Source organism: Camelus ferus, chromosome 35, assembly GCF_009834535.1.
Source record: "Camelus ferus isolate YT-003-E chromosome 35, BCGSAC_Cfer_1.0, whole genome shotgun sequence".
Classification (NCBI taxonomy): domain Eukaryota; kingdom Metazoa; phylum Chordata; class Mammalia; order Artiodactyla; family Camelidae; genus Camelus; species Camelus ferus.
Genome location: NC_045730.1, coordinates 4,471,408 through 4,486,874, shown reverse-complemented (window position 1 = coordinate 4,486,874; position 15,467 = coordinate 4,471,408). Strand labels below are relative to the sequence as shown.

Sequence of the window (15,467 nt, the reverse complement as noted above, 5' to 3'; positions counted from 1 at the left end):
CAAAAAAAAATGCTAGAAGGATAATAATTTTAAAAAAAGAAACAAAAATGGCAGCCTATGAAGAAACAAAAATGGAGGAAAAAGGTGGCGGGAAAGGGAAGAAAACCAAGACTTCTCTGAATGTATCTTATTACATTGCTTCCACTTTGGCGGCAAGTAAAAGTTTTACGTATTCAAAAATTTATAAAATTGTCTATAAGTCAAAAATAAATGGAAATGAATAAACCTCAATGTATATCTTGCTGGTGACACAACCACACACATACACAGGTATTTCGGGTGACTTTAGGAGGAGAGCATTTTGGACTCTCTTCAAATTCTACTCCATCCAAATCTTTTTTGATCCTTCTGAGCTGGAAGTAATCACCTTGGACTTTGGTATCGTTTTAGATGTATCTCTGACAGACTTTCTTCCTTCTGTTATGATTGCTTCTATCCATGTTCCTAAGAGAAGAACCAACATCTGATTCAAATTTACCACTGGGCACAAGTGTGTCCTCTATAACACTCTATCACTATGTGTGTAATAAAATTAGTACTTTAAGAATGCAAAATGGTTCTTTAAAAAATGTAAAACCATGACAGTATTGTCTAGGGCACCGTCGGGGTTCCTTCCAAAGACCAAATTCCCTGGAGTCAGAACTTCTAAGAGATCTTGTGATTTCAGAAAAGCTTCTACTTTTCTCCGGCAAAGAAAGGGTGCCTGAAGTGAGAAAAAGAGAAACCAAACTGAACATTCGACATAGATGAGCCTTTACTTTTAATACTCTCTGAGCTTGGAGCCTACAGAGAAGGAGGAGATGCTTTCACAGGAAAGTGTGCTCAAGTGGCAAGTTAACCATAAAAGATAAACCTCCATTCATTCATTCATTCATTCATTCATTCATTTACAGGATTAAGTAACATCCCAGTTATTTGAAAACATTAAGAGCAGAAAGAGGGTATTCAGTGAACTTGAAACATGAACAGGATTGTGATTAAGATTTGCATCTCACTGGAGTGCTATGCTGTTTGGTTATTAACTGAAGTCATGCTTGGAAAACTGAACACCACTACTTTAAAATATACTAAAATTTGGTAACAGTTGCTGTGTCTTCACCAAAAATCGCCAAGCTTCAAATGAATTTTTATCTTCTTCTGTAAATAGCACAGGAAAAAAATGTATCTATTTATAGCATGTGCTCTGTAGATACACATACACACATGTATCTTCATCCTTCCGGGCCACAGAGGCAGAAGTAATGATGGGCTTCCTAAGTACACTCGGCAGAGAGTCAAAGACGGACCATCAGTGAGTGTCTTCCGGGGGAAAAGCTCCTGTGATCACGTCATTTCCAAGTTGAGGGGAGTCGTTTTTCATCTGTTCAGAGTATATGCGTGTGCACCTATTACAGATAACGCATGTCTTTAAAAAAAAAACCCATTTCCCTTTTTCATATACTACAGAATGACCGACTTCATAATATTTAACAAAACATATTTGGAACCTTAGTCATTCCACCTCTAGGGCCTTCCAATTCTTTTAAGCAGCTTATTTTCAGCATCTTCTTATTATTCAAGTGACCTCTAAAACGAAGCAGAACACCAGGGTCTTGGGAAGAGTCTTCGGTCTTAGGGAGGACAAGCGATCTTGACGGAAGGGGTGCCACCGCGAGGAGCCCTCCCCTCCCCCCGCAGGGCTGGGAGGCAGCTTCCTCGTCCTCCTTCGCACTCCCACTTCAGGGCTCTTTACTGCATCAAAACAGACTTGCTCCTACTGTTACAGCCATTCTGGAAAAGTAACTCAAGTAAACTTTATTTTGATACTACTTCCAATCCATGAAAGTTTGTTCAAACAGAGAGGGAGAGCCTGTTCTATGGTTCAACGGCTAAGAGACCGTCTCAGCTCAAGAATCCATCTCAACAAACATTCATCGCGCATCAACTGTGTCTCCTGGTCTTTGAGTTAAAGGTGAGTCGATTTAAAGGTGAATGGGACACACAATTTCCAAGAAGCAGTTTGGGGAGAAGGCAGTCCCATAAAGGTAGATACAGAAAGCATACGAAATGGCTCCATCTGGATGAAAACAGTGTACTGTGCGCACCGGGAAGATGGCCGGGTGGGGGGGGGGTGGAGTGGGCCAGGGGTACTGTGGTCACTTCCCCTGATGACAAGTGGAAGTTTTAACGGAGGACTCTGAGTTACTCTGATGAAACGGCAGGGAGGTGGAGGCCGAGGCGGGTGGGACACCCTGAGCAAAGGAAGATGGAAAACACCCCGCCCTGGACGGGGAAGCTACGAGCAGTCTGGAAGCGCCACAGCACCTAAGGGCACCACAGAGGGTTTAAGGGCTCCAGACACACTGCTCTGGAGGAGGCAGGTGTGGAGGGCAGCTGGAGCAGCGTCAGGAGCGGAGAAGAGGGCACGGAATTGAGAAACACTGCAGGCAAAGCTGGTGGGGCCTGGCGGTGGGCTGGCTGCCGGGTCGGGGGGCTGGGAGTTAGGGAGGGACGGACCCTCCTCCCCCGGTTTCGGGCTTCCGTGGCTGCGGCTGGCAATGCTGGCGCCTGTCAGAAGGCAGAGCTTAGAGCCGAGACCGGTGCAGGGTGACCTGCGCTGGAGACTTGACGGGCAAGGTGGGAAAAGGAAACATCTGCTGTTCTCTCCAGGAGGCAAAACAATTTTGGTGTCTGAAGGCTTTTTTGTTTGAGTTAAAGGCATCTTCACCTGGGGGCAGTTCCGGAGGCCTGTGGAGAGGATACAGGCACCCTTCCCTCCTCTGGGACCGATGCTCACTGGCGTCTGGACGAGGAGGAGAGACCCAAACTCGAAGACGCAGACTGGGAGGCATGAGACGCGGAGAGCTCAAGCGATGGCCAAAAGTGGCCTCCCTTTCTGTTTCCTTAAGTTTTGTTCAGAACAACACTTGTGGAGCCGGGAGACATTCCCGTCTTAGTTTTCAGACATCCAGCTGGTGTTATGACATAAATAAAATCCCCCAGTGCTCCTAGTCAGGGTGTGTTTGTCTTCTTTCAAGTTACTCTAGAAACTAAGATGGCTTGAAAATGGAGGCTCTGGTCTTTTCATCAACAAATAAAACACGTAAGCAGCACAAGGCTGGGAAGTAAGGGTGTTTTCACTCTGGAAACACTACATTTGAGGAGCCTCTGGTCCATCCAGGGGGACTTTCGGGCAGGTAACCGGGCAGCCCAGTCTGCGTTTTGAGGGAGAGATCTGAACTGGAAATAAAGATCCAGAGTTGCAGTGGGCCAAGGGCAAGAAGAGAAAGAAAAAGTGATAGAAGAAAAACAGAAAGAATGATGGAGAAAGAAAGAAACATATGAGAGTAATATCAAGAAAAACAAGGAACAGAGAGTTTCAAAAAGGGCTTGGGGGGAGCAAGGGTCTCCAAACAGCAAGCAGCTGGGCGTTACCGACTACGGCAGGGCCCTGAGGAGCATTTAACCATCTTAGTGAGAAGCTTCAGGAAAGCTTCCAGGGCAGAATGCAGTGAGTTTAGGAATAAAATCGGAAAAATAAATTGGAAGAAAGTCTTAGAAAGAAAGAAAGAAAACAAGGAGTAGGTTTTGAGAAGTTAGAATGAGAAGAGGAAGTTACATGGCCTTTCCCTCACTGAGAGGCGAGGCTGGGGAAGGTGAGCGGGTTTTGGGTGGTAGACCTGGAGGCCAAAGGGAAGATATGAGAACAGGGCTAATGTGGTTAGTCGGTCCCCAAGGGGACATGTCCCTCAACCTCATGTGCCGAGACCCTGACGTCCACATTTGAAGAAGGCTGCAGCACATGGGTCCCCATCTCACAAGCACAAAGGCAGCAGCGGGAAGAAAGAGGAAACATCACACTGTGCCTCTGAAGCCTTTACGTAAGTATTTTAATATCACAGCCCCATAAAAATGACAGGAAACAATAGAATGCAAAGAATTTACCTTCTATGTTGTTGTCAGTAATAATAAGAGTGTTTTCGTTAGTAGGCACATTTAAACACTTTTAAACACTAGAAGTGTGAGTAGTTTGATCTTTAGGGGAAATTATAGTCAGATGGTATCCAAAAGGTTACCATGATACAGTTAAATTATCTCTGCCTGTCACTGGTTAAAGGACATTTAAATTCTGGAAGTTCGCATCAGCCTTTTCCAGATAACAAATCTTAAGTACCTTCCTATATTCACTCAATTAGTGATCCTGGGCCGCGATAACAGTGCAGAGAGAAACTTTCCAACTATCATTCAAATCATATCTAAAAAGGTGGTCATAAATATTTTAAACCCTAAGTGAACTAGTAAGACCTAGACCCATTAAGGATAAGATCTTTCACAACAAATTAAATAAAACAATTTATTGAAGTCTGAACTCAAGATAAGCTAGATTTACTAGCTGACCTTTTATTCATTTAAAGAACAAAATTAGCTCTAATTGCATTAGAATGGAATCCAGTAAATTTTCCCCAGTCTTCTAATGTGGCATCCGTGTAAGTGCTGTAATTGTTTACAAGTAAGATGGAAAAGCTTTGATTATAATCTTTCCACTTGTTTTACTGTGTAGTAAAAGCACTTCCCAAAACCTGAAGCCAGTTTTTCTGACAGCAGACCCTTTTTTTTTTCTCTTGAACATCCTGCATCTTTAGTGTTAATCAACAAGCTACCATGTGCCAGGGGGAGAAACTCAACGAGCAGATTTCATCATAACTTTAGGTCAGTAAGGATGAGAGCGTGATAACGGTGGTCAGGGTCTCCGGGTCCGGAGAAATCAGAAAAGGGCTGAAGACCCGAATAAGAAAAATTTTAACTACCTGCTTCCTCTTGGAAATAGAACTGAGATATATGGGTTTGGGCTGGGGCTCCTCAATTTCTAAGCAGCACAAGGCAGCAAGAAGGAACATACACAACCCACAATTCTTGTTCTCACTGTTCAGCTGCTGGGAAATTTCATTCGTAATGTTACGTCTTTCCCTAGCATTAAAAATAAGTCATCTGCCATAAATTTTAAATATAGTCATTCTTAAGTTTTTAAATTTTTATTCATTTATTTATTTTTGGTCACTATTCTTGTTATTTCGTTTCTAATATAAGCAAAATACCTATGAAATGTTTTAGGACCAAGGGCAAGTTAACCAGGGCAAAACAAAGAAAACTATCAACACTTTTCAATTAAAAAAAAAAATCAAAGCAGACATTTTTATTGGGAGGGAAACAAATTAAGAATAGGAGAACAAAAGGCCTTCCAAGTCTGACAGGATGATGGTCTGAAATGTTCTTGAACTTTACTTCTAAAAGACTATTTTGTTTTAAACCAACAAGCTTACTTGCTCTGCATGCTTTTATAAAACTATGAATTTGACTGCTTTTCTAAATAAAATAACATAACATAAAACATAACATAACATAACATAACATAACATAACATAACATAACATAAAATAAAAACATATCAACTGTTTTCGCCTGCCCTGCATCCCTGATCCTGGTAAGAGAGCTCCCCCTTTCCTTCTGGAACCTACCACTTCCCTCCCTGAGAGAGCCATCTCCTGTACCACTGGGGCGGGTGAACCTGGCGAGGTTCCTGGATGGGGACTGGCATGGATGCCATGAAAGCGGGCTTCAGTATCAGTCAAGAGCAACTTGGACCATCTTTGCCACCACACAGAGGCAAGATGGAGAAAAAGAAAGTGAGCCGAGTCTTAATGATGCTTTTTGAACCCTGGATACAGCCTCACCTGAAATCAAATAAACGCCTTTTGCTTCTCTGAGCTAGTTTGATTGGGGTTTCTGCTACTTGCAACCAAGAGTCTTGACAAACATAAAACGAAAGTAAGAGCGTTTCAACCAGAGAAGAGAAGACTCTTTTACAGCATCATCTTCAATGAGTGTGTTTCTATGCTGCACCCTTGGATTAGGGGTTGGTGTAAGAAACAGTCAAATAAAAAACACCTTTTATCTGCTGTAAAAGCTGCTATGGAAGACACTGTTCATCTGGTTCCTTATGGAAATAAAATTTCAAATTTAGTGTCTTGAAAAACTTTGTCTCTCTTGAGAAACTAAGAGGTACCTTCCTTTTTAAAAACGCATTTCACTTTTTGCCCCTGTTACTAGGAGGTCGTGATCATATTTGACATGCAATCATTTGCTTTTTTCCCTTGTCCTTGGTCTTGGTTTACCATCTCTATTTTCTAGAAATTTATGTTCTCTCTTTAAGTCACCCTAAATTTGTTCGGACTGGAGAAAAGTTACAAGTGAATAAAAAACATTTTAGGTATAGAAAGATGCTTTTTGAACCCTGGGGGAGGATACAGCTCAAGTGGTAGAGCGCATGCTTAGCATACACAGGTCCTGGGTTCAATCCCCAGTGTCTCCTCTAAAAATCAACAAACATGTAAACTTAAGTATAGAAAGAAAAATGCAGAAAGTGAGATAAAATCGTTTGCTATTATTTTTCTAAAGAACTTGTCACTAAAACACCACTATACATGTTTACCTATTAAATCTCTTTCAGTTAAATCTGGCTACATAAAAATATAAAATTTTCACTTTCTTTAAAAATACTTTAGATGGTTATTTTTGTGATTGCCCACGGTTATTCTCTACTTCTGGTTGTACTGTCAAAAATGTGTTAATCAGAAAAGTTTAGAACACAAAAAAGACAACAAATATCTATGCATGTGTATGTCTGTGTGTGTATGCATACATAAATTTCTAAACTACTTGTATATACTGTATATATATGTGTATATATATAAATACACACACACATATACATTATATATAAGTAATTTAGAAATTACAACTATTACGAAGCCTCCTCCCAGGCATAAGCTAGATTCTGTAAATTGCAACAAAAAATCGAATTACTTACACAAAAAGAAAAGCATCAAATTTTGAGCACCTCTGCTAAGAGACGTCTGATTATTGAAAGAATTTCCTGAATTGTAAGGAATCTGACAATATTCATGGCTGTGGTGACAAGACGTTAGCAGAAAGAAAACTAATTTCCAGGAGTAACGTGGTCACCGAAAAATATCCCAGCATAATTTGCATATTTGGGGCAGAGGGTTACATTTGTAAAAAGAGAGCATCTATCATGGCGTCTCAGCCAAAAGAAAATTTACGATTATTAATGACGATACTGTTTTCATGAAAGGCGTCACAAATGAATCTGTCACGTGATCAAACACGGCATTAGACGTTGACTGGAAACGGACTGCGCGTTACCGGACGTGCGGAGGGAGCTCACCGAGGAGGGCAGCTCACGACTGCTCGCGTACAGCGACCCCCCGGCCACGGCAGCAGAGCCACCGCGCCCGCGAGCGCGCCACGGAACAGGCGGGGAAGGAGCGGCGCCTCGTCCCGGGGCCCAGGCGGCGCGCGGCGTCAGCGCGACACCTGGGAGCCGCGAGGGGCAAGGGCGCTCCGCCCCGACAGCCACCATTATTCGCCCCAGAGTCTTTGCCTACACTTACCTTTTCTCTTAATGCCTCACCAATACTTAAAATTATCTTTTTTAATGAGAAGCTCCTTTAATGGAATTTCGAGCTTTAGAGAGAGAAGCGCACACTGACACGGAGACGAGAGGCAGCCCCGCTCTGCCGCGTCCCCGCCGCCGGCGCCACCGCAGCAGCCCCGCCCCAGGAGAGCCCCTCGCGCCACTCTGCTCTGTCTTCTTGGTAGAAACGAAAGCGTGGACGAACGCCCGGAGTCGGCCCAGTTCTCCTGCGCTTGCTCAAAGCCAACTGGGCTAACAATCGCCCGGCGGCTGGCCCGGGGCAGACCCTGACTGCGGGGCCAGGCCCAGCCGCTCCGCAGGCAAACCAGCCCACACACTCTGAGCGTTGACGCTGTAACTGCACGGTCAGTCTTTTAGTTTTACCCTCAACACAGACGAAGGGAAACTCTGGACACTCATTACTGGGAGTTCAGTAAAAGGAATCTGAGGTCCTTGTGAAGTGACCCTGAATTTTAACACTATCGGAAGGCGGTACTGGCCTCACCACAGGCCCTTGAGAACAGTTTCCAGGCACGACAAATGGGGGGGGGGGAAGCCCCTCTGTCTGGCTTCACGCAACAATCATAGTGAATAGAGGAAATAATCTAACCTCAAAGTACTTTCCAGGATCAAGGGCCAAAGACATAATTTCTTTATATAAGATCAGAAACTAAATATTGTCCTAGAGATCTTCCAGCGAGAGGGTATAATTTGAACCCTGTAAAGTCTTTTCTTTTTCCTGTAATTTCAAGACTCCATTCCCTAACTGTTCTTTAGCCATAAACCACCCCCTCCCCCAGACTATTCAAACTTCCCTTTTTGAATCCTGGTCTCCTCATTAATTCCGCTTCAAAGAGTGTCCCTGCACCCCCAGGTGCACGCAGACTAAGCCAAGGCGCGTTTGTGTGAATCCACGGTCTCTTTTCCAGCATTATTGCCAAGCAACAAGCCACGTATCCTTACGCCACAACAATAAAACCTTACTTACTCTTATTTACTTTCACATAATTTTCATGTGTCACACAGTGTTACTATTCTTAATTTTTTCCAACCATTCCTGGCTCATGAGTCATAAAAAAACAGACAGTGGGAGGGACTGGCCCATGGCCTTAATTTATTGACCTCTCATTTAGATTTAAAACAAGAACACCCCTTGACTGATTAAGTCATATTTTACATAAAATCCTATTGCTATGTGACCTGGGCCTCTTTTTCTCTCTCTTTTTAAATTTCAAACGTAATGTTTTTTCTTAATTTATTACACTTAATTCATTACAATTATTTCCTTGTGTCTGACTTCGGTCAAATGATTAATTATTCGCCTGATAAGGGAGCTATTTACCTAAATATTGAAGAGTTTACATGTTGTATAATGTTCTACTCTCAAGGACAACTTGTCTAGAATGTCTGGGTGTTATAATTTTCTTAATACTGGACATTTTATTCCAGAATCATAGGATCTATTTCTCACAGCTTCCAATATCTTAGGTATATGAGTGATTTATTGAGACCAAAAAAAAAAAATAGTTGGCAGAATAACTGAAACATGCTTAGGGGCAGATGAGATGAATATTACTGTCAATGCCTTTGTGCAAACTGTATTTCTCTAAAGGAATAAGCAAGCCAAACTTGTGTGTGAAAGTAAAGATTGAGTAATGGTGAGTTATGAGAAAACTGGAATAAATATGAATAGGTAGGAGAAGAGTATTTGTGGAATGATAAATAAGGACATCTTCCCCTTAGAGAAATGAGCCCAGACAGAGGATTTCCAAGGAGCTGGTATATGTAGTTACTTTGGTTGGGGCTCTTTGCTGAGCAGCCCTCTGTCCTCTATTGGTTGACGGGTACGGATATCATTCAAATTTTTGTAGGTAAAACAGAGGGCACCAGGCACCAGTATTTGGTTTACAAGGAGCTGAATCTACAGTATTTTTGTTCTATTTTCTAAGCTTGTCAGCAATACCACGACCTACTGTCTGGGTTTCCACTGGCACAACCAGAAAGAGTCATGTGGAAATTATGCAGATATTTAGGTAAGAAAAGTATGAACTATCTGGATTTTCTTCTTTCAATTTTCATTTTTTAAAAAGAGAGTGAGTGTGTGTGTGTGTGTGTGTATTTTTTAATGGAGGTACTGGGGATTGAACCCAGGACCTCGTGCATGCTAAGCACACGCTCTACCACTAAGCTATACCCTCTTCTCCTTCCCTCTTCTTTCAATCTTCAGAAGAATATGCCTTCTCTTAGGAGACCACGTTTGCCCCTGTGCTGCCATTCATCAGAACAACACTGGAGTTTTTCGTTGTATTACATCTGGAACTAACAGACGCAGCAGCTGCACAGAACACACACCACACACACACGTTAAGATGGAATGAACCGTGAGAACACAAAGCAGACTTCCTGTTGTCTCCTCTACCTACTAAATAAATACGTTCATGGCTCCCACTTCCATTTTTATGGCTGAAAACTGAATGGAAGTTAAATGCCTTGTAAGCCTATTTTCTACACACTATTTGATTGTTTGCAATGTAAACTAATCCATTTTCAGGCTTATTGGTAAAAAATAAGGTTGTAAACTTGTACTTTGAGCTTGTACAATTCATTTCAATGATGTATAGTATGATTTTAGAAGAATGATTTTCAACGTGCTTCACACAAGCACAGTCAATGTTTCACCCCCTTACTAGGATCACGTAAGAACACACAGGCCTTAATTCACAACCAAAAAGTGACTAAAAGAGACACAGCCATTTCTGAAGAAGGGGAGGCTGATACGGTGATTCCATGAAAATTATGAAAGTAAACAGCAAACATGGGATTTGCATTTCCAGTTCTCCCTTAAAAAAAAAAAAAAAAGCACTACTTACAATAGCCAAGACGTGGAAGTAACTCAAACGTCCACTGACAGATGAATGAAAAAAGATGTGGTGTACTGTGACCTGACTACACCTCGATTAAAAAAAAGATTTGAGATATACATATATCTCACACACACACACACGATGAAATACTACTCAACCATGAAAAAGAATGAAATAATGTCATCTGCAGCAACATGGGTGGATCTAGAGATTATCATACTATGCAAAGTAGGTCAGAGAAAGACAAATATCATATCACTTATATGTGGGATCTAGAAACAAAAATGATAAAAAACGAACTTACTTACAAACCAGAAACAGACACACCAACATAGAAAACAAACCGTGGTTACCAAAGGGGAAAGGGGTGATAGGGGGAGGGATAAATAAGGAGTTTGGGACTAACATATACACACTAATATATATAAAACAGATAAAAAACAAGGACCTACTGTAGAGCACAGGGAACTATAGTCAATATTTTGCAATAACCTATAATGGAAAGGAATCTGAAAAAGCATATAAATTGTATAGCTGAATCACTGTATTGTACACCTGTGAGTGAAACTAACACAACATTGTAACTCAACTATATTTCAATAAAATTAAAAAACAAAAATCTGTTAAGGCCAAAAAAAAAAAAAAGCAGATAATTAAGACTTCAGTTGTTACTACTACATACTGTTCACCAAGCCTTTGGCAGTACCCGTGTTTTTAAGTACAGAATAAAGCCGTGTGTCACATGAGCAAGGGGAGAGTCTTCATTCTTTGTCCTGGTGACAGAGAACACACTTGAGAAGGTTTTACATTACATCCGCCTGGTGTAATGTGGCAGTTGGTCCATTCAATTCATAGTTTCTTGTTTTAAAGATAACTAGGGCCTTACAAACTATGCAGAAACAATGTCTCATGCTAGTCTTTAAAAAAGAGAAAAAGAGTAAGAAAAAAAACTCAAAAAACAAGGATCCTATACATTAAATGAAGCAATGAGCACTTGCTCTGAGGAAGGAAGTAACAAAAATTTGAAAATGAAGACACCTCAGAATAAAACTTGGGCCCCACGTGCTCACCCAGGGAAAGGTCTGTGGACTTCCACATCCATCAGGAAAGAGCAGAGGAGGTTAAGTGCCACCAACTTCACTCTAGAAGGAAACGTTTGTACTTACATCTTGTCTTGGCCAGCTCCAACTCTGAGTGTCAATCTGGGGATAACTGGGCTCGGGGCTGGGACCACTGGCTCCACTTTTATCTGTTGAAGTTATTACATTACAGTCAGATACACTTTTCTCAATAAAAGTACCCCCTCCCTTTCCTCCTCCTTTCTCTACAAACTCAACAAGCTTTTAAGTTTCAAATGTGGTTACCAGGCTGTATTCAGGGATAAGCTGGGCTATTTTGTTCTTGTTTCTCAACAACCGAAGGCCTCCTGCATCGTGAGAAATTCCCCAAACTTTAACCACTTTAATAAATATGGGAGTTTTTCTGTGTTTTCTTAGTTCTGATTAATTCCTTGGATTTTATTGTTGGAATTTTTAAACAAAAATTACTACCTAGGTCATTCGGTGGGAACATTTAAGTAATTGCCAGACTTAACGTAAACAGAAAACAATGCAGTGATATCTTCACTATGAGATAAAATATATCTGTTTATGGGTCTTAACAACATTAAGCTCCTCTTCAGTTTACATTGTCATATAAGGAAGCTGACACACGAAGTGTAATTCCAGCATTAAACTGTTCCATTTTTTTGGCTAGTAGAAAAAATGATCTGAAATACTGTAAACGAAAAAACATTTTTTTAAAGAAAGGACTGATGGTGGAGGCCATGAACACTGAATAAGGTGACAATCTCACAAATCTCTGAGCTAATGACCAGAAAGGGAATATACCACGTAAGCATGATGTTAAAAGGGTTCTTCACAATTTTCTGGCTTGAAGATCCTCAACAGTACAATCAATATTTTGAATGAACAAAAGCTCTGTCATTCAATTATTCTCTACATCAGGTTTTCCACAGGGGTTTTATTGGCATTTTTGGAGGGACAGTTCTTTGTTGAATGTGACTGTCCCAGGCACTGCCAGATGGTTGACATCCCTGGTCTCGGGGTATTACTCTATGCCAGCAGGATTCCTCTAGTCACTGTGACAGCTAGTGCAAACTACTAATTTATATATTTCAAGCTCAAGAATTAAATCATAATGGAATAGAGCAGTGGTTCTCAGGGGGAATAAATTTATAACATAATGCTCAGTATTATTATATCGTGTAATTAATACATTGCACATTGATCAAATCTATTATTTTTTCATGTGTTTTCACCTGTCCCCTTCTTGAATTTTTTTTAACCCACTGTCACACCAATATCCATGACCTCGATCACTCTCTTGAACAGGAGGTACTCAGCCAACATCTGCTGAATAAACCGCTCACTTATCTTGTAAGCCTCTCGGTCATTTCACCCTTTGTCCAGGACCAATCTAAAACCAGCCTCCGGAGCGCTGAGCCATTCCAAAGAAAAATTTTAAAACCACGCAAACCTCTGCCATCAAAAGTCCAACGTCATCTCTGCCGTCAAGACTCTGTTTGGATTACCACCAGCCAGACTAAAGAGAGCAGAGACTGTTCCGTCTCTTGCTGTTTCCCAGTGCTTATCACAGGGTCTGACACACTAAGTGCTTAAGATACATTTTAGAAATTCATCGGAAGCAATGATTTCAAACGTCTGCATCTTGGAAGACCCAGCCCATGATTTCCTTTCCTCTTTTGCTCTTCAAACTCCACAGGAAAAAAGCATTGAGGCTACTAGCCAGCCAATACCTTCCACCCTTACGACCTCTCTGCACCACAGTTAGACTTGAGTCCCTCTCCAGCCTTCTAGAGAAACTTCCTCCTTACTTGTAGCAGCTTCAACTTCTCGGTTCCATTCATTACTGTCATCTAGCTTTCAACTGTGCTCAGCTCCATCTTTAAAAAAAAAATCACCTCCCCTTCACCTCCCCTTCAACCTCTGGAGGACCACCTCTCACATTCGCTCGTCTGCACCTCTGTCTCATTTATCGTTCATTCCTCAACCAACTCCAATCTGTCCTCTGGCCCAATCAGGCCACTAAACCTACTCTTTCTGGACACTAATTACTTCCTGATGTCCCAGTCTGTCCCACTGAGGTCTGAATCATGCTCCTTCTTGGTCCTGAACAGGGTCCGCTTCTTCGCCTGGCCTTACGTGGCCCTCCAGTCTCGTCATTGCCCGCTTTCTTCAGCGATCTCATCCACGCCCACGGTTTCCGTCGTGACTTTTAAACACATCGTGTCTTCAGAGTCTCCCCCTCTAGGCTAGCGCTGACTGGAACTCAGACCAAAACATCAGGCTGCCTACTGAACATTTTCAATGAAACATCCTCTAAGTATTTAATCTCATCTAAACCGTAACTTACCAACTTCCCCACAAAAACCCGCTCCTCTAAATGGTCTCCCTTTGGGCAGATGTCTCCTTCGTTGGCCCAATTCTTAGTCCAGTGGTTTTCCTTAAGGCCTTGAGGGTCAAGGGTCCCTCGGGTGGGGACACAGCAAGACTCATGGGAACCTTTTGTGTTCACTTTCTCTCTCTTTCTTTTTAAACACAGGGTTCCATATCTAAACAAATCTGAAAACCCAGTGGTCCAGTCTATTTTGTAAACTATTAAGGCTTCTATATATTTTTCTCACCTTTCTGTGTTATCTATGGGAAAATAAACAAAAGTATCCCAAACAAACAAACATTTATAAAACACTTAATGTTTGCCAGGCACCGAGTTTGGTTATTTTTCAGATCCTCTCACTGAGGTTTTTTCTAACAAACGGGTAGGGCAGGCAAGGTGGTTTCCACCCTACAGGGAAACTGACCATACATGAAGCAACCATTTTTCTTTTCTTTTCTGTTTCCTTTTCGTTTTCTGCTTTAAGGTCACAAAAATAGCGAAACTAGGATTCAGTACAGTTTTGCTTCCATTCAGAGAATGAAAAATTACATAAAGTTCCTACATTTCTTCAATTCTAAAAAAATTCAGGGTCACACACTCCTAAGTGATGAGGTACTGGGAGTAACAGTCCATATTCCTTCAACCCACAATACTACTACTGAATTATACTTAAAGAGCCCTTTCTTAAGCTTTATTTAAAAATAAAGCTGTTTGCCCTACCTTTAAAAAAAATACCTCTTTACTATTATTATGCTTCACATTGTATTTTGCTCCATTTTTATTACCATGCTACACAATGATTATAACTCACTTGCATAGCACCTCACAGACGTGACCCAACGGCGTGATCCAATCTGACCTTTACAACTCTAGAACGCAGGTGTGGAAGGTATTATCAGCCACATGTACTGAGGGCTCAGGAAGGTTAAGTGGTTTGGCCAGAGTTACAAAGGTCGTAAGTAAATGCTCAAACTCCCGGTCTCCTGACACCACATGTACCCTCTGTCCTACCACACTACTCCCGGACTGCCACACACCCTGAGTCCTCTTTCTTCTGGTAACGCTGATGTCTCACATGGAGCTATTCAGTTTCGTTGTCAATGTCTTTTATGATGAATGACATGGATTTGTGAGATGGCTAGGGCTGACTGTAAGATATATATATCTCTTATATATATCATATATAAGAGATACACACACACACACACACACACACACACACACACACACACACACATTTATTTTTTTCCCCCTCTATGGAAAACTATTTTATATGGAAATTGAAATTAACATTGGCCTCCCCTCCATTCAACTAAACTGGCTGAGTTTTTGATGCTGACTTAAACAGCTTGGCAGGGCAAACGAATCAAGACATGGGCTGTTTATGACCTACTATTAAAAAAAAAGTTAAATGATACAAAGTGTGAAAATTTAAGCAAACAAAAATGGAGAGATACAAGTCACATTAAAAATTTACTGTTGTAAATATCTGTTGATATTTAGTAAAAATTATTGAATGAATGAATGATTCAGAACCTGTTATCTCAGCTCTGATCTCAGAGTCTGACCTAAGATTAGGGTCTTTGAGAGTGAAGATGGGAGCTATCATTTACACCAGGTAACAGGTGTTAACTGGATTGTCCCAGGCAAACCACGACATATGGTAACTC

At 41.4% G+C, this 15,467-nt stretch overlaps 1 protein-coding gene across 4 annotated transcripts in view; it reads right to left on the bottom strand.

Moving 5' to 3' along the window:
• The window catches only part of TAF3 (TATA-box binding protein associated factor 3), a 126,443-nt gene that overhangs the window by 11,969 nt on the left and 99,007 nt on the right, over positions 1–15,467 (bottom strand). For all 4 annotated transcript variants that reach the window (XM_032473802.1, XM_032473803.1, XM_032473804.1 and 1 more), the window contains one exon: positions 11,505–11,587. In XM_032473802.1, coding sequence (XP_032329693.1) covers positions 11,505–11,587 — 83 coding nt within the window. The remainder of the gene's footprint in view (positions 1–11,504; positions 11,588–15,467) is intronic.